General features: G+C 42.8%; 1 protein-coding gene across 7 annotated transcripts in view; it reads right to left on the reverse strand.

Moving 5' to 3' along the window:
• Positions 1-19,654, reverse strand: part of dock8 (dedicator of cytokinesis 8) — a 63,845-nt gene that overhangs the window by 8,544 nt on the left and 35,647 nt on the right. For 6 of the 7 annotated variants that reach the window (XM_030416538.1, XM_030416542.1, XM_030416540.1 and 3 more), the window contains 27 exons: positions 19,431-19,575; positions 19,200-19,301; positions 18,970-19,065; positions 18,462-18,696; positions 17,534-17,698; positions 17,230-17,405; positions 16,745-16,837; positions 15,589-15,684; positions 14,972-15,121; positions 14,600-14,713; positions 14,234-14,389; positions 13,881-14,020; positions 12,958-13,121; positions 11,993-12,144; positions 10,505-10,687; positions 10,229-10,355; positions 9,759-9,846; positions 9,526-9,622; positions 8,965-9,099; positions 8,503-8,655; positions 5,406-5,564; positions 5,214-5,314; positions 3,859-4,051; positions 3,092-3,235; positions 1,874-2,005; positions 1,450-1,584; positions 932-1,021 (listed from right to left, as the gene is read on the reverse strand). In XM_030416538.1, the coding sequence (XP_030272398.1) occupies positions 932-1,021; positions 1,450-1,584; positions 1,874-2,005; positions 3,092-3,235; positions 3,859-4,051; positions 5,214-5,314; positions 5,406-5,564; positions 8,503-8,655; positions 8,965-9,099; positions 9,526-9,622; positions 9,759-9,846; positions 10,229-10,355; positions 10,505-10,687; positions 11,993-12,144; positions 12,958-13,121; positions 13,881-14,020; positions 14,234-14,389; positions 14,600-14,713; positions 14,972-15,121; positions 15,589-15,684; positions 16,745-16,837; positions 17,230-17,405; positions 17,534-17,698; positions 18,462-18,696; positions 18,970-19,065; positions 19,200-19,301; positions 19,431-19,575 (3,721 nt within the window). Of the gene's footprint in view, positions 1-931; positions 1,022-1,449; positions 1,585-1,873; positions 2,006-3,091; positions 3,236-3,858; positions 4,052-5,213; positions 5,315-5,405; positions 5,565-8,502; positions 8,656-8,964; positions 9,100-9,525; positions 9,623-9,758; positions 9,847-10,228; positions 10,356-10,504; positions 10,688-11,992; positions 12,145-12,957; positions 13,122-13,880; positions 14,026-14,233; positions 14,390-14,599; positions 14,714-14,971; positions 15,122-15,588; positions 15,685-16,744; positions 16,838-17,229; positions 17,406-17,533; positions 17,699-18,461; positions 18,697-18,969; positions 19,066-19,199; positions 19,302-19,430; positions 19,576-19,654 lie in introns of all 7 variants that reach the window. The other variant, XM_030416539.1, reaches the window with a different exon arrangement.

The raw sequence follows: 19,654 nt of genomic DNA on the forward strand, positions 1-19,654 counted from the left end.
CTGCGTATAAAATGACGAGCATTAATAATGGTGACAACGTTTTCTGCCTGTTACCATGAAATACAGATTATTTGCATTATTTGATCAATTTCATATTTCACATTTCCATTGCTATCTGTAATATCAAATCCATACTACGGCCGTTTGGTTTTGAGTTTATCAGGAAAAGAAAAGTATCTATCAAATGCTATTATTAACATAACATCACTCAATGGGATCATTGCTATTTTATATTTTAGATGTTTATTTTTTGTTTCATGTCGGGGGGTCACACTGAAGACGACTTTTCCGATATAAAATATTTTCATATTATCAGCTTATCCCAGAAGATATTTGTGTAAAATAATCATTATAATAGTTATCATCATAACATGATTATTGTTGAGTAATGGCCAAAAATGTGTTTTGTGAGATGACAGTGACCTTGACCTGTGACCATTAGCCACCAATCAGTTCATGCTTGTGTCCCAAAGGGACCTTTTGCCAGATTTAAAGAAATTTGCTCAAGGCATTCTTGAGATATCGCTTTCACAAGAATGCGACGGAAAGATAACCCGAAAATATGTAAAAGATAGAAGATATTTTTTTAAAAAAGAACTTATGGGGCCCTGGGGTAATTTGGAAACCTCATAAGTTATTTAACTGTTTTTCAGTTCTGTTCCTGCTTGTTTTAGATGCCTCCCTGCTGTGACACCTGATTCAAATGAAAATGTCATTATCAGGCTTCTCTAGAGTTTGATGACGAGCTGATCATTTGAATCAGATGTGTTAGGGCAGGGAAACATCTTAAACACGCAGGGCAGGAGCCCCAGGAACAGGACTGAAGAACAGCAAGTGATTTAATGTAAATATTAATCATATTCAAAGATCATTAATATTGTTTAATACAGACAACAGGAGCAATCAGTGGCTTGACATTACAGTGACCTACCTTGTTGGGGTTGAGTTGTTTTCTATCCACTGGTGTAGAGTCCTTGATCATCACCAGTGTCTCCTCTCCAAAACACTGACTGTAGAAGTTCTACGAGTGGTGGAAATTGCGCAGTTAGTTTCATAATACAGTCCATCATAATTTCTATGCAAATCTAACACAGATTCATGTAAGAATAGAAATGTTAAGAGATCCCTTCATTTGAAGTTTGCTTCACAAATGATTCACCACCTTATTTGATTCAAGAGGCTGACACTGCATCCCTCCTCATGACATGATTTCTCCGTTTAGGCATGTAAATGAATTCCGAGCTCTCTAAAACCTCACTAAAAGCAGATGGATGATTGTGAGTCTTGCCCTCAGTCATCCTGTTCAAGCAAAGTCTCTCTCTCTCTCTCTCTCTCTCAGTCATTATCAGATTCCACCAGTCCAGCCATCTTCCCTTTTCATTCCACCTCAATCGCACATTAACTCGCAATGTGCAGCAAACAAATGCAAGCTCTCCCGTCTCTCCTTACCTCCAGCCTGTGTGATATCTCGGGCAGATGTGTGATCCCCGGCTCCTTGTAAATGAATTCCCGTTCATCCAGGTCGCCGAACTTGGCCCCATAAAAACCAACCCGGAAATATGTTCCAAACATCCTCTTGTGGCCCTGAGGGGGGGGTTATGTTGGTACTCAGCATGACATCAGGAACATATTTTTTTATGATCTGAATTGCACTTTACAGTGTTCTCCTTACGAATGGCACTTTGGGGAGTTAGTCAAAAACATCGATATGCCTATAAACCATTTCAAAATAAAATACTCAAGCAGAACAAAATGTAGCTAAGACTCTTAGCTATCCAAGCAAATTTAAAGGGGCAAATTCTGTGTACTGAAGTATTTTATCTACTTTAAGATTTACTGAATAAGCTAAGACCTGCAGTACGTGTGTCACTACCTTCTGAATGATGTTATCAAAGGCTCTCTGTAGTTTGTCATGAGTGGATGCCAGTTTCCTGAAATCTCTGTGAGCCTCCAGGATCGGTATGATGATCTTGTACACCTCATTCACCGCCTCGTAGAGACCACCCTGATGAGACAGCCATCAACACTGGTCAGTATCACCACACACACACACACACACACACACACACACACACACACACACACACACACACACACACACACACACACACACACACACACACACACACACCATGTAAAGACGGAACATTTGCACTAAAAATAAATAATCAAATGTTCTACAGAATGTCCGCTCTAAAAAAAAAACAATTATGACTCACTGCACACATCAGCTGCGCCCCCTATTCCTTACAACATAGTTTTGCTGGTTGGTACCTGCATTGAAATACTAGTTTAAAAGAAGGGACAGTTCAGTTGCTGAGGTTTGGATATACCGGCGGCAGAGATGTCTCCCTTAGAGAAATGAATTTGAAAACCTCAACAGCAATGCCTCTTCCCAGAAATAATGACCCCCATAACTCAAGAGAATCCACAGAGCTTTTTGTGAGCAGTTTCATGTAGGAACTCTTTTCTTTTACCAGACAATACTGTATCAGTGCAACAAAGGATGCAAGCATCTGCTGGATGTAAACATTAATGGCGTCCTGTAAGCTAGCTTAGTTGGGCGAGCCTCTCATCCATTGCATATTCTCTTTCATCCCCTACATGAATCTGCTCACAACAAGGTCTGTGGATTATCTTGAGTTACCGGGTCATGATTTCTGGAAAGAGACGCTGCTGTCGAGTTTTTCAAATGTTTTGTTTTGGCGCCCATCTAGTTACACTGTGTTCAAGAGAAGACAGATGTCTCTATGGACGAAATCTCATCAAATCTGCAACTCGCACCAAAAAAATCTCGATGGATAAAAAACACAACCGGTAGGAGGGGAAATATGAAGTTTTGATTTTGGGGTGAACCGACCCTTTAAGGACATCGGTAATGTAAAAGCAGAGGGACAGCCAGTCACCATTGGTTCCTACAAAAAAAAATATAAATCTTATCTCACAGTTATTATTAACAGTAATAATAACTTTTCCAATTTTCCATTCTGAACCCCACACAGTCACAGACTAATAGGAATTAGTATGGAGTTTGGATTTGGGACACAGCTTCATGTTTCTATTTTAAGACTAAACATTTTCAGTGTCTCACATTGCTGAAGAGCTCAGCCGCCTGCTCGAGCAACCCCACCAGGCCACTCTCCGTGAAGTACCGTCCCGAACACACCCCGTCCTCGTCCGGGGACAGGATGTCATCCGACACCGCCGACTCCTCCAGCACGTTGGGGGAGATGTTCTGAGGAGAAAAATCAGTCGGCTTATCAATCAATTATCCCTCCTAATCAGATAATCAATCACAGGGCTGACTTTAAAAGGAGATGTCCTACAGTGGGAAATGGGACTAATCTGATGACCATCCAATCAATGACCTGCTGACTTCTGCAGCTTAGAGCGTCCTGTACCAGAGCGCCACAGAGGCCCTGTGTGTGACACAGCTCATCGATAAAAGCGGCTTCTCAGTTATAACTGTTTGTTTTCAGTTCGGGGAAGCTGTCTGTTCACATGTTCCCACAGGAGCACATTTGCCTTTTTCCCTCTTCAACTTCAAAGGCGCTGTGTTAAGCAGCGCTACCAAGGGACCGTATTTATATGTTGACGTTATGAGTGTACAGCTCCCCCCTCTGGACACACACAACCAAATTTGGAAATATTCCGTGGGGAGATGTCAAATGTGGTGTGTTGTGCAGGGGAGGGTTTGCCTCGTTTCAACAAAACAACCAAGAGTCACGACAAACAAATGATGAATGCTCATTTCGTGGGGCTGCGAGGCTGTGAATCTCCATCTTTCAGACTGAGCATGTGTTTGCTATTTGCTCCTCGCTGACTTTGGCGCATATAAGCTGTATTTATGTGTTCTACCTGGAAGGTGACGCTGCCAACAGGCAGGTACTTGTGATCCTCCAGCATGCTGAGATACTCGGCCACCAAGGCAGCGGCGTGGACCAGACACATCGCCGACTCAGTGTAGCACTTCCTGTTGTTGTGTTTCTCCGCCATGTTCTGCAGCCAGGTCAGACGCAGGTCAGGAGATGTCTGGTAGCCCTTCGCTATCCTGAGGAGGGGAAGAGACGAAGGGTACTGTAGTTGGTTTGCTTTATTTTCTCCTTATAAACCAGGTTTAATCCTCGTTCAGATTAATATGTCATTTTGAAGAGAGACTTGGAAAAACAAAAAACGAGGGAGACTAAACTGCTCAAAACTTTTTGTTTTAGAAACAAGTTGTTGGTGCAAGTGCTCCAGCCATGATGTATTTAGAGTACATGTGTGTTGATATATGTGACTTTTCAGATTAAATTCAGCTTTTTGATATTTTATGGTTAAAAATAGCAAAGTTTTACACAATGCTCAATCCCACTGATAACAGTTGTGAATTGCGCTAAATGAATATAGAGAGTTAATATCTTATAAACAAAATGTGTGCATGAGAGTGAGTGCGGCAGCCATGGACGCATTCTGGTTGATTAGCACTTTTATGAGCAAGTAAAAAAATATATATATATATATGGAAAAATTTTTCCCTGTTCCTGGAATGCATGAATAATCATTAGCCCGACAACGTGGGAATAAATCTAAAACACTCTGAATGAATTAGTTTATAAAGCAGGTGAGTCACTGCGCTATACTAACGAGTGAACTCAAGCATCTGGAGACCAAATGTCTTGTGCATCAATGACCTGTGTGTTTATAGGGGGGGCTTGGAGGTTGGGGTGAGTCTAGGTGAGTGTGTGTAAAGCTAACGGGTCATTCCGTACCGCTGCTGCCAGACACTCGTCAGGTGACTTGGACCAAAACCAAAACAGAAAGGTGCATGATAAATGACACATGTAGGCGACATTAGGGCATGTTGAGCCGAAGTGCCTAAATCAACATACAGCACATGTATGCGCTCTTTGTCTCCCCTTTTCCCCCCGTTCATGTACTCTGACACACACACACTGACACACACACACACACACACACACACACACACACACACACACACACACACCGAGACACACACACTGTTTGCATTTGCATATACACAAAGCCAGATCAGAAGACTAAACTGCTACCACATGGTAACCATAGCGAGGGCACAAAATAGAGGCAAAACAGCCCAAACCACAGAGAAATAGGAAACAGCAGCGCAACATAGGGAGAAGCCACAGGGTGATGAGAGGCAGCGAGAGACACTACAGATGAAAAAAAAAAGAGATGAGGAGTGTTTTTCCTACCTGTACATGAGGTCCATGAGCATTTCGGGGTCTTCCTGGAACTCCCTCATCTTCACTGTGTCTGACAAAATACTGTTAAGGTTTCTGAGAAGCTCATCCACCTGGAAAAGAAAAACACACACAAGAGGAAAATATGAGTCCGCAATACAATCAACAAGAAGACAGCAGTTGTGTGCGTGAGCTGTTCTATACCTGCGAGGGCAGCTGAGTGTTCTGCATCTCCGTGTCCTCCTCCGCGTAGGCCAGGATGGTGCGGAGCGAGCGCCTCAAGTACTCCTCCTGGAAGTCTGATGACTTGCCGACCAGCGAGGCCAGAGACATGGTGACCTGCATCTTCACTCTCGAGAAGTTCTGGCGGCGACAGAAGAGACCGCAGTGAACGTCAGCGCTCAGCATTTCGCAGTGTTTATGGTACAGCAAAGACAAAGATTTTCTGATGTAAAAACAGCAGCCTAGCAAATTTGCATTCCGTGTGATTATGGATTTTCCACAGACTCGAAACATTTCTTTTTTTTCTTTTGATGCATTCCCTGCAAGCTGAAGAAAAGAATGGAAAACAATCAGTAGCTAAACAAGGCATATTAACATATTAAAGACAAATGCATCTTGCAAAAAAAAAAGAGAATGTTCCTTCTTCTGGCCCTATTCCGACTACATTATGCCTCTGAATTGCTTAGCTACCAAAAAATACTCCAGTAATGGCCAGAGCACGTATTTACTCAACAAATGAGGCTCTTTATAAGACGTAGTCCAGTATGTTTGCCTGTGTGCTTCATATTCCACATCACATCTACTACTACTCACACTTGTGGTTGTTCTATTCTAATTTTAGTGAATACTGGGCAGAACTACTCATTCTAAATTGTGCTGAACTACTTCATTAATAAACACGCTCCATCCTCGACATGTGTCAGTCAGCTATCTGAACGTAGTTGTGGTCACTCTTACCAAAAAAAAACATCAGAACATCTGAATAAAAGCCTGAGCAAGAATTAAAAATAAGCTGTCGTGCTGTATGAGAAACAAGCAGGAGAGTTATGATTGTGTGATGACAATGAAATACAGACAAACAAATACAGTATTCATGCTTCACTGCATGGAACATTTCTCCTTTTGCTTTTTGTTGTATTTGACTGATGTTTACTGTAGCGCTGCAACCAATAAACCTTTATTTACTATCATAAATGAAAAACAAAAGCAGCAAATCCTTACATTTAAGAAGCTTAAACCGGCAAATGTTTGACCTTTTCCTCAAAAAATTACCATTATCAATCATTAGACAAAACCAAAGTAGTAATTTTCGACTAATCATTGCAGCTCTAGTTTGTGGTATGAAGATTTTGGCTACTTTCTGGCAATTCAACCGTTCTTCACCTGACCATAAAAGTTTCTAAATGATTGAGTAAAACAATTATAAATCAAAAATCAAGAATACTTGCACACTTTACTTTGTTGTGGAGATGTAACGCTGGATATAAAGAGGATCCTCTAACACGCAATGAAACTTGAGACGTCTTGACGTCATTGCACTTATTCAATTACCACACAGAGAGCTACAAGAGATAATGTTCTGATCCAAATGAAAAAGGATAATTGTCGCTTGTGCTCTCCCTTTCCCCGTCTCTCCATCCTTCACCCCACCTGTCCAAAATAACAGGCCTGACAAACACCCCTCCATCCTGTGCAGCCGGGGCTTGTGTGTATGTGCGGGAGAGTGTGCTCGTGTATGTGTGAAGTCCCATCTATCTCCAGCATGACCAGCTAAGCGGGAAATGATCTCCCATTAGCAGAGACATAATCACCCATGGATCATCTCTACGGCCCCATTCTGTTCAACTGAGCATGGAGCCAGAGCCTAACCACCCATCACTGCCCTCTAACTCGGTGTGTATGCGCATGTGTGTCTGTGTGTGTGTGTGCGCGTGTGCTCAAAAGTAGCCTAAATGATAGCTTAAGTCAACACATAACCCTTTTTCGTCTCTCTCTCCCTCTCTCCCTCTCTTTTTCCTTCTTCCTCTGGCTTTCTATCCAACCTTTCCATAACTTGACAAGCTTTAAACTGCACACTTCAGTTTTTTTAGTGAGTTGTTCCATTTCTGGAAAGACAGCCTTGTATTTTTCTTTTTTTAAATCTTAAATTAAAAGTAAATGATGAAGAGAGGGGAAAAGTGAGTGTGACACGCCGAGAGCAACACGAGGGCGGATGAAGGGAGGAAAACATAAACAAAGAAAGAGGTAGAGCGTAAGTTCTGTATGAATGAGTCATATGTCTGCTACGCTAATTCGGATCACAGCTCCCTCTGTATACACCGTATAAACAAACATATGCAAAGACACGCAGATGGGAAATACTCTCTTTAAACTGGAGATACTGTGTGTGTGTGTGTGTGTGTGTGTGTGTGTGTGTGTGTGTGTGTGTGTGTGTGTGTGTGTGTGTGTGTGTGTGTGTGTGTGTGCCAGTGTGCTCCACAGGCCGGTGTCTGATTTTCATTAAAGTGTACAGACTGTAAACACAGGAAATATTGACTGCAACAGCAGTTATCGAACCAGCAGGACAAAATGAAAGAAGACACCCCGTCCCAAACCTCCCTGCCTTCAGATGTGTCTCTTTTTTTCAATCTCTTTTTATTTATCTCCATCACCGCTTCACCTCTGGCAGAAAACACCCCTCTTTCTCTGTCGTGATTTCCTCCTTTCCACCCCATTCACGTTCTCCCTCTCCCTGCCCTTGAGGCTCGTATAGTTACACATTCACACACACACACACACAGTATGTACTGAAACACACACGCACATACAGAGAGAGAGAGAGAGGTCTGGCTGTCATTAGTTAAAGAGGGGTAGGAACATGGGGAGGCAGACAGTGACATATCTCTCTGCTCTCTACTCAGAGACACATCCTTCAGCAGAAACTTTCTGCGGCGCGCTCAAAATAGACATGGAAAAGACATTAAAGCCGAGCAGGAGAGGAAAAGAAGTGGAGAAGATAGGGTAAGATGTGTGTGTGTGTGTGTGACTCCCCACCTCCATGTGCCTCGCGAGCAATCCTCTCATGTGCACTTAAATTAAATCTAATCTGACATAAATGCAATTTCTCCCGCAAGCTTAGATGTTTGATAAGGTTTCAACTGACAGAAAGGTGCCTGACATTTGCTTTATGTGGGTGTTTCTCCAGCGTGTGTGTGTGTGTGTGTATGAGTGCGCGCGTGCACATCTGTATAACCCATTGAAACATAAGCACAGGATCATTCTTCGTGTGCGATGTTTTTTTTTTGGTGCGTGCGCTTACACTGGCATTGCTGTAGCTGTATCTCATGATGAGGTAGAGGGTGGCACAGGCCTGGCTCCTGTTTTCATCGACAGGGCTGCTGCAGTACTGGAGCACCTTCTGGCACAGGTCCGCACACTGCTCCGCCTCCTCCTCAAACAACAGGTCCCCAAACTGCACACACACAAACACACATACACACATAGAGATAAATGAATCCAGGCACACAAGGTGGTAAACACAGGCACACACACACACACACACACACGTATATTGACTTATAATTCTGGCCTGTATCAGCAGTTTGCCATCCCCACAAGCAGTAAGAACATTGAATTTAGACACAGAACCTGTTCGTGTATACACATCCACCCACGCACCTTCCACTTACTTTCCCAAATGAACACACACACACACACACACACACACACAAACAAACACACACACACACACACACACACACACACACCACAATGAAAATACCTTGACAACAAGCGATCTGAGTGTGCTGAAGGTGTGAGAGAGGAAAGTGGTACTCTGGTTGCAGGTGAGAGAGTGGAGTAACACCTTCAACACCCCGCCAACCACGCTGTCCTTACACTCAGCCAAAGGCACCGCCTGGACATGAGACAGATGAAAATAAAAGAAAATTATAAGAGATGAATGGTTGTACCTGCAGGCAGGCTAGGAGGTCACTTGAATGTAAAACTAAATATTTGAACTGCTCAGGAATCCCAACAGAGCTGGTTTAATATGCAGTCTACGTAGACATTTCCCAGGCGAAGACTGACCTGTTTTTTACTCTGTTTTATAGCAACTTATATTACAGTGGCACACTGCATGACATTATTCTGGTTTGGCCAATATTCTGGTTTATGCACAACTATATTGTGAACCAGTCATTTGCAATGAACAGGACATTTGATGCAGGTAAAGGGGACTGCTGGGCCTCGGTGGAGGTATATGCTCTACGGAGTGTCACTCTAGTCTGTCATGTGTTCAACTTCTGTACATACAGTGTTTAGAGATTTGCATGACTTGTACCTGTAGGATAGTTTCTAGCAGGTCCAGCACTATCAGGTTAGTCTCAGTGGCTAAATTTCCACTAATCAGCGCCTCCTGGTCCAACTCTGCTTTAGTCCTGATGGAATATGGTGATAGTAAGACAGATATTTAGAGAAGAAAGGACCATAATAAAGAAAGTCCGAGAGAGAGGGTGACATTGGTAATGCAAGAAAGCAAGGAGGGACATTTTTTAAAAACTGAAATTAACGTACTTATCCTGTCTGTCGTTGGTCTGTCGCCACTGAGTGAGATCTTTCCTCCATCGTAGGTGCTCCCTCTGACCCACGGTCCTGTCCATTCCTGTGAGGGATTCGAGGATATTACCAAATACTGATAAATACTGTCTTTTCACAATAATAAAGCGTTTACTCCATGTACATCAGAGTATATCCATATCTGTACTGCTGCTTAACACAGACAGGACACAAATTGTACAAAATTCCTGACTACCACAAGAAAACCTGAAATTGGTTCTTGCACTGACTTGCTGACCGCACACTTATAAAAAAAAAAAAAAAAAGTTTAAAATGATGACGTTTAAAATTCAGCGTGTTCACTAGTTTTGGGATGGTTCTCAATGAAAACTTTAAAATATTGCAGAAAATGCAGATCTAATATATGACAGACAAGCAATTCCAAGAGGAGAATACCTGCAATAATAAAGCGCAAGCAGATACACTACCTCCGACTCGTTTCATCATTTCCCCGCGGGCTCCCATTCCTCTCAGCAGAGCTTCCTCCAGCTGCAGCTTGGCCTGATGAGATTTCTGTAAGGCCTGGGTGCTCACTTTGTCAGTGCTCTGCTTACCCTGCAAACATATGGACACACATTCACCGGGCACGTACTAGTTTGAATACTTTGTAATAAAAACTCAATCTGTAAGATAAACACACATGCAGGCGAGGTATAAATGATATCAAATCTATATCTAAGTGGTCGATGCGCGTGCAAACTGACCCTGTACTCAAAGCAGGACACGCAGATAGTGAGGAGCTCCAGCAGCTTGTTGAGCTGCGAGGGAGGCATATCTATAGTCCAGCGCTGAATCAGACTCTTGTCAGCGTTCTTCATCACCCACAAGAAACACACCAACAGGTGGCGGCTGGTGTCTGCTGCCAGGGTGGCTACAGATTTACCTTGCTGGAAGACAAGTGGAGACACATATGTAGATGATGTAAAGGTAAAAATGTTGCTCTCACCGAAGAGAGATAAGTACCTGCATTCAGTGCACACAAACATCCATATGTGCATGTGCAGTACGGGCACACAGACTGAGACATTACCAGTCAAAGAGACGCAAACTAAACAGGATGCAAAATGTAAGAGAAGCTACCGTAATATGTGTATGTGTCCTTTAATTCACGGATATTCTTGGGAATACTTTGATCCACAAGGTTTCACAGCACAAATCATTTGTTTCTATAGCTGAAACACATCCAAACACACACACACACGCACACACACACACACACACAGGCCTCCTGCTCTGCCCACTGAGTTATATAACAAGTGTATCTAACAAACTCACCGTACATCATTCACAAGCTCCTCTAAACCACAAACATCACTGTCCGCTTCCACCTCTCCTCCACTCTGGCTTCAGTGAAGTATGGTTCTCTTCCCCATCTTAATAGGCGTTAAATCTACTGCAGATTAATTTACCGTCATTCGTGTGATGATGAATCGCTCCTATAGAGGGCTACTGCTGCTTCACTGTGTGGCAGCTTTGATGAATGTAGCCATTAACCTCCTAGTGCTCTAGGTGTCCCACCTAAAAACCCGTTTCGCAGCAGGGCTGAGTGAAGCTCACCAGAACCGGCATTACATCTCTGCAGCATGTAATCAAAAACACTGTGTGTTTATTTGAAAAAAGTGCTTAATGTAAAAAAAAAAAAAAAAATCTTTTCTGAATAATCAAACATTGTTTGCAGGGGAGCTTTTTAGAAAATGAGGAACAAGCGCTCTGGCAGCCATGTTGGGATTTGTGATGGATACCAGGCCGATGGCTCAGTTTGGTGAAATTCAGTTTTTCCACAACAGTATTTCATGTTTGAGCATACAAGGAACTGATTCATGTCTTGGACATGAGCAGAGAAAGAGGAAGAGAATGGCAGCGTTCAGTTATAGTGCCTGTGTTGTTGCTGTAGCTACACTTGATTGATGTGTTTGTCAGGAGGACGGCCCTGTTCACTTATGATGGCAATGCCTGCCTATAAACCATCTCCTCTAGACGTGTGTGTGTGTGCGCGTGATTTTTTTCAGGATGGATGAAGTGTGTGTGTGGTTCTGACAGCTAATCAATCCACCTCAGTGCAGCTCACCTGTTAGGAGGCAGAATACACACACACACACACACACACACGCACTTTTGAACTTTCAAAAACAATGAAAAGCATACTATGGTCATAATCATCTTAACATCCATAAATTGTTTCTGAATTTTACCATGGATGCCATGGAAACGAGAACATTACGTCCCAGCGTGTTGAAAGGGTTCCCGGCAATCGCCATGGCAACTGACTGATTGATGGGTGGGACATTTTCAAGGTCATCCTCGGGTCCGCCCGTCTTGTTTTTCCCACCACGGGTGTCAGAAACTGCAAAGACAAACAGGTACAGCCGCAACAATTAATCGATTCGTTGTCAACCAAGTTAATCGCCAGCTATTATAAAACTGATTGACTGGTGGGAGCAATTTTTTCTGGAGAAAAATGAAAATTATTTGATTAGACTTCTTAAATGTGAATGTTTCTCGGCTTCTTTTCTCTTCTATGACACAAAACTGAATGTCAACTTTGTGTTGTGGACAAATCAAGACACTTGAGGATTCCATCTTATGCTTTTGGTAAACACTGATTGATGTTTTTCACCGTTTTCTGGCTTTTTTTTAATCAAACAACTTTCTGAATAATGGAGGAGTCAACTATGTTAAACTGAAGAATAGAGGACTGGAGCACACAGGATTAAAACACAGCTTTTACTGTGCAAAACGTCTTTATCTGAGCTCTCAAATAGAGACAGGAATAATAAACAAACACATGCCTGATTCCTATGTACATAAAGAAATCCAGGATGTTGATCGAAACAGTAGTGGGGATAATACATTGATAAACTGAGACAAGGGAATAGGACACATTCCATTGTGTCTACAGTGTAAACACAAAACTCAGCAAGTTGATGATGTCATTTATATTTTTTCCCATCACTAAATCTGCAGAACCACTCTGAGTTCGTGCACAGTCGTGGTTGCAAAATGTAGCATTTGCTCGTCGATCTGACATCCACAACTTGATTCTACGCGTACTGCATGTGTCCAATAGACAAATGACAAGATGACGTGAACTTAAAGGGTCAAGCATGTAATTGAATGTATGCAGGTTGTGTCTCCCACTGCTCGTATGTATACATACCAGTGAAGTCCAGATAGTTGGTTGAGTCGATGATAATCCCCACCAGGGAGAGGTAGAGAGCAGCCACCTTGGCTCTGACCTCCGGTTTGATACAGCGATGGTCAAGATCATGGGAGCACAGCAGGCTGTAGATGGCATTGATGGCCTTTCTCTGGACCTTTCCCCTGTGAACACACACACATTTTATTTTAAAGTGAATTCACCAGTTAAACTACAAGTATAGAAGATGTTAAACATGTGTAGAGGTTCTGCAGGTTCTCCAACAGATTTGATACAGACATTTTTTACTACAAACCTGAACTGCCAATCAGTCTTTGATTTTCTTTCATTTTCAATTTGTTTGTGATTTGTTTTGTAATAACAAGGTCGTAAGGAGAAATATTATGACAATATATGCATTGTGACTTCTGTATTGTAGTTAAATGCATTACCCTCTTCTAACATAGTTTTTTCTACCACTTTGATATGTATCTTATAAAGAAATTCATGTACTCATACATAAATATACATATATTTATGATACTCTATGGAACAATATGCTTTCTTATCTACTTGTCCTCTGTATTATTGTAGATGGCTGAGCTAGATTTTGCACTCCGATACATTTTTGTATACCTCATTATCTTACAGAAATGGAAATGTAGGAATTGGGTTTGCTGTTGCCAGTTGTTGAATTTTTTGAAGCGCATTTGTATTGAATGTGAACTTGCTGGATTCTCTGCAAAGAAACACCTGACCGAAGTCGAGCACGGAGCGGATCGGATGATGCAACATATTAAACGCGTAATTCCCTCCTTGTTGTTTTTAATATAATTGTCAATAAAATGGTGTTGATCACACCCTGGTGCGGGCTGGAATATTGACTTTATGCTCCACTGAGGTCACTGGGAGGTTAATGATCTAGAAACAACTTGTTTCCATACCCTTCTGACTCCATGTCGAGGGCGGCACTGAGCTCTGTAAGCAGCAGACCGGTGAGGTAGTGCTGCTGCTTGAATTCCTGAGAAAGCTCGAACAGCCCCAAGATCCTCTGCTGCTCCTGGAAACTGCAGGAGCCAGAACTCTGTGTGGAAAGTTGATACGAAGGAGTGACAGCACAAGATGATTCATCAGGTAAGATTTTTCCCCCTTAATGCAAAGTAAAGTCCTTTTTAAACAGCTCTCTTTAAAGTGAATCCCATCTAATGACTCCCTAAACTCCCCAAATCGTCAGTGATGAAACAACTGCCTGCATTACATTACTGAAGTGCAATTTCTGACTGACATGTGGGCAGACCTGTGAGGAGATAGATGGGCATGGTGAGGCGGGAGCGGACGCAGGGCTGCTGAAGAAGAGGCTCAGGTTGAGGTAGTGCTCGTGGCTGCACAGGATTCGCAGGAACTCCAGACGCATGCTGATCAGTGTTGGCATTGACATGCTCTTAGCTGACATCTAGACCGGAAAACAGCAAAAATAATCAATTAAATACTTGATCAGTACCTGAAAACATACACAGAAGGTAAATGAATTGTTTTTGGAGACAGTTTCAGAAATAGGAGCCTCTTCTTTCAGAATCAAAAATAAAGAAGTTTCCGCAGGGGAGTTACTCTGTTCATGTATTCCAGACACGTGTTAAATGGTTTGTTTTCAGTGTTATTGTACCATGTTGCAGTAGCTTTTCACCAGCTGAAAGACAAATCCTCGGTCCATAAGAGACAGCAGGTCGTAGAGGAAGAAGGCCAGGCTGATGTTGACTTTCTCCGCTTGCTCTACCTCCTAAAACAACAGCGGTCAACAAAAGACAATCATTAAGCTGCACAGAGTTGAACATGCCGAGCCGCTAGTTGTGAAAAACAGAGCTTCTGATACCACAGAGGCAAATTTAATTAGCACCACAGACTCCCTGTTGTTTGGAGGACACTGACTCGACCCAGGAGGACAGAAGGTACACAGATGCAGTCCTGAGGCGGAACAAGTTAAAGTCTGACTGAGAAATGAAGAGGAAGAATGTACTTTCATCATTGTGTTCCTCACCTTATGCTGCTTGACAAGGATGGTCCCGATCTCAGCTGTAACCACGGAGACAATGGTGGTGATGTCGTCCTTAAATCGGTCGGAGAAGCGGCTCCTCCGGGGGACGCTGTGCTTGTCTAGGTGAGACACGTGCTGAGCCATGCTTTTCACCTGTTTAAGCGCGAATCAGATAAAAACAAAGGAGGACGCGTTAATTGAAAGCAAGTAATCTGTCACGTAAACAGACAGGTGCAGAGTCAACGCTTCCTGTCCTAATTTTTCATTCAAATCACAAAAGACGCCTTTTATTCATTCAAGTACGCGTCTTGTAGTGAATCTTTTGAAGAGAGGAACATAAATAAGTGAATTTGATCGATGGCAACACTCCCAAAACTCCAGAAAAGTGATAAATTAGCAAGCAGCTCGATATATAACAGACTTTGGTGATTTCAAAATGCCCTTTTTTGCACACCACACATTAAAACCGTCATTCATCTTTTAAGGTGATGTGGCCACGAGGTCACGCATTGTTTGGTGGGAGCCGTTTTCAATACTCCACTCATTTATCATGCACATCCGAGGCGATCATTACTTTAATTCTCTTATGCAAGTGTCAATCAAAAAAGAAGTACACAGACCAGCAGCTCAAAGAAGAACCAGGCATATTTGTATGCGTTCTCTCTGCAGACCCCGGTGCTGACGACCATCTGCAGGGCCAGCTCCTCGTGAAACTGCTGCAGGAGACAAAACACACAAAGCGGAGTGAGAGAGAGCCTCCCCTCAGTGGGTAACGTAATAAAGGTTCTGTATGTATTAAACTGAATGTCACTCTGAATTCATTTTGAAACGCTGGGGTGAGCTCTGAACAGGAGGGACAACCAAAGCGACCACAGTACAGTTGTTGTAAGTGTCACACTGCCACCCTGTGGTAAGGGAGGCAACTGTCGGCTAAAAGGTTATTACAACAGTAAGCAATGTGCAGCCTGAGTGTGTACGTGATCCTATCAGAAAGAAGAAGCATTTATCTGAGGAGTTGCTTCAACTGTTGAATAATTCAACAGTTAAAGCAACTTCTCAGATAAATGGCACTTTAACTTGAACTTCAACTTGAGTCATTTAAAAAAAGGAGCACATTGGAGTTAAAGCAACATCATGTAACTTTTACCTTAGAGAAATCACCTCAAAATCACGTTGATGGTACAGTGTCTTGTAACAGGGTGAATGGTGTCTCTGTCTCCACCACTCTGACCCCCTATCACTCGTTTCTGCACTATGTAACTTCAATGAGTCGGGAGGATCACAGCGTTACATACATGTTCACTTCAACATACACGTTTTCAACACATAACATTGTTATGACGTAATGAGTCGAAGTTTGAAGTTACTTTCACTAAAATCCTTGTATTTATTAATCTATTCTTTGGCATAGGGTTATATGGAAGGGGAAATAAGCGATACCTCAGAAAATCCTCCAGCGTATCGTTAGCAGGTATAAATACTCAATTTCATGTCAATCATCTACAGGGTCACAAAGTTGGTTACTGATGTCATCGTCGACTTTGACATCATGAATCCACATCTTTAAAACTTCTATTTCCATCTCGAGAAGACAACTGGTATTAATCCAAATCTTCATAACAGAGGGATAATGGTTCTGCTTTAAAGTAGATGAATTGAGGCAGCTTCAAGATTTCTCATTAGTATGCAAATGTCTTCAACAAGCTGCCCCAAAACTGTACCTCACATACCACGGTGCTGGGCCACGAACAAAAGGGAGAACTTTTTTTTTTTTACCTTTCTGTTGGAGGGTCTCGTGCTTCCTGTGGGGCTCTGGTGGTTGCTTACGTCCACATAGGTGGACATGCGGCTGCCTGGGTTGTTGTGGCCCTGGAGACGGAAACAAACAGGTTCCATCACAGTGAACGTGATGGATGCGTTCATTAGAGGGGACGTCAAGTGGTCTATTACAATACCTAATGTAGTGTAGGGATGTATAGCAAATGACTGTTTTGTGTGCTCTTGTAAGCACGCTGGGATATTTACATACTGCACTGTGTGTGTGTGTGTGTGTGTGTGTGTGTGTGTGTGTGTGTGTGTGTGTGTGTGTGTGTGTGTGTGTGTGTGTGTGCATATAGTTTGTCAAATACATAAAACCATACATGATTAATGGATTTTCAAATTAAGGGTATATCATGTAGCTAGTAAAGGCATTATTAGGTGTTGTGACTGTTCTTATGGGGAGATTTTGGGACATTTACTTTAAGGGAATCCCTCCTTACCTTGGCAGAGAGGATGTTCTTGACCTCGGCGTCTTCAGCAGACATTTGTGGACCGGGGATGTCAGGGTTGCTGCTGCTGCGGATTCTGGACTGGAGAAGCATGCTGCCGACTGTGGCTGCCGTGGACCGGCCCATCGTGCTGTAACGGATCTCTGCCGACGGTATACTGCCCGAACCTGAATCCGTGGACACACATTAAAGATCAATCTATATTTATTACAAAAATTAAAGGAAATACAATCAAAGGAAAAAATTACAAACAAACAAAGTAAGCAAACTCATGTATAAATCTGTATGTTTGTACCTGTGTTCTGCATGTCTTGAGGAGGATCCGGCAGACGGAACACCCAGTAAAGGTAGGTCGCCAACAGGCAATTCCTACCCTGCTGGTCCCTGTTCAGCTCCTGACTGTTGTGAAGACTGTTGACGATAGACACCACTGATTCGAAGGCTATCTGGGCCAGATTGGCTGTAGGACACACACATGGACATGCACACAGTAATGTTAGACCTATAATATCAATAACATACGTATAAATGTAAATAATACAATCATGACAAATAAGAAGCTATTGCGTCCTTCAACACTCGGCAAGCATCCTATTACCTCCTGCAGGTGCTGCAACAGTCATCTGTTATTCTATTTACGCTTGATGAATTACTCGAGGTTATGGGAAATTAACAAGATATCACAAAGCACAGACCAGAATAAGCAAACTTTTAGATTTCTCAATTCATGTTTTTTCTATTGTTTGTTTTAACTGGGAGTCAAACTAAATCAAACATGTATTAGTTTCAGCCCTACAATCAATGCTTGTACCTGTTATAACGTCCAAATCATTAATTCTAATCTTCAAGGGCACATTTGTACCGCAGTTTTGTGAAACTAGATTCAACTAAGTTCAACTGACTATTTTCATTATTGATTCATCTGTTGATTATTTTTTCCAATTTTCAGCTTATTTTGCCAGTTAAGAAAAAACAAAATTCCCAGAGCCCAAGTTGGCATTTTCACATGTCTTGTTTGATCTGACCAACGGTCCAAATATAAAAAACATTCCTCGTAAAACCATGCAAAACCAAGGAAAGCAGCAAGACTCACAGCTAAGAGACTGGGACAAGATGGACATTTGACACCGATAATTGAGCAACTGATTGATAAGAAAAAGAAATCCAAAATGCAGGAAATGCCGTTTCTCTGCAGCACTATTTAAGTCAAGCTAACTCCTCACCGGTCTGGCCGGCGATGACCATTGGCTGCATGATGAGCGTAAAGAGTTTATCCAACACCAGGTGGAGGAAGAGGACCAGAGGCTCTAAACTGGAGGAGGACAGGGAGATGATGCTGAGCTTCAGCTCGTGCTCCAGCTTGTTCTCTGGAATCTTCTCATCCCTGACCCTCAATGGGAATGTAGCTCCGCCCTCCAAGGCGTGGCAGAGGGTGAAGAAACGCTCCAGGTGGTTGTCCTGGTGCAGGAAAACAGACAATTTGTTGTAGTGTGCTACATGCAGGTGGAAGGAGAGAGACAGAAAGCGACAGAGGAACAACAGAAGAGACAGAGGAACAGATGTAACAAGAAAGGGTGCTTGTACTGCTCCAGGGTGAATACTTGTTGTGTTCTTAGTGTGTGTGTGTGTGCAGTAATGTGAAGTCTACTTGTGTGCATGACAGACAGAGAGAGAAAGGACGGTTAAGCAAAGAAGACAGCCACAGTGTTGTTGTGTGCAAACACTGCTCACCTGTGTGTGTACAGATGACACGGCCTGGACCTCCAGGTTAAAAAGTCCTTTGTGACCTTCCATCCACTTGACAGGAGGCACCTGAGGAGGAAGTTTCTACACAACAAAGACACAGGGAATTTAACCATTCGTCTTCCATGTCTGTGTTCGGTCCCCAACATGTATAGTCTTTAAAAGGAAAACAGTTGACATGGACAGGCAGAATGACGTATAACAACAAATGTGTTTACCTCAGGTGTGTGCAGTGAATAGTTGACAGGTAGTCGCTCCAGGGCGATTGGCAGACAGAACTGACCTGTCTGCAGTCGGTCATTATTCACTATGGGCAGCCACTTGGAAAAAAAAAAAGAAAAGAAAAAAAAGCATTAACCTCTCCAGCCGTGCACGTGGCTCTGTAAGCATTCAATTACGTTTTTGCACAGCATCCCCACTTTTCTGGAATCAGGGTTACAGAAACTCACAGAGTATCCAATAAGAGTCTCACAGCTGCCGCTCTGGTTCTGCTTCTGCTGGCAGCTGATGTGGTAGAAGGTGAACAGCAGGTGGTGCCTCTCCGTCAGACGGGCTGGAAGAGCCATCTTCACTTCCTCGTAGAAGTCTGGGGACCTGAGAGAGAGTTAGGGAAGAAGGGAGTGACAAAGGAAGAAACACAGGAAAAGAAGGATGGCCGAGGACGAAGGTGGAG

This window comes from Sparus aurata, chromosome 5, assembly GCF_900880675.1.
Source record: "Sparus aurata chromosome 5, fSpaAur1.1, whole genome shotgun sequence".
Taxonomy (NCBI): Eukaryota; Metazoa; Chordata; class Actinopteri; order Spariformes; family Sparidae; genus Sparus; species Sparus aurata.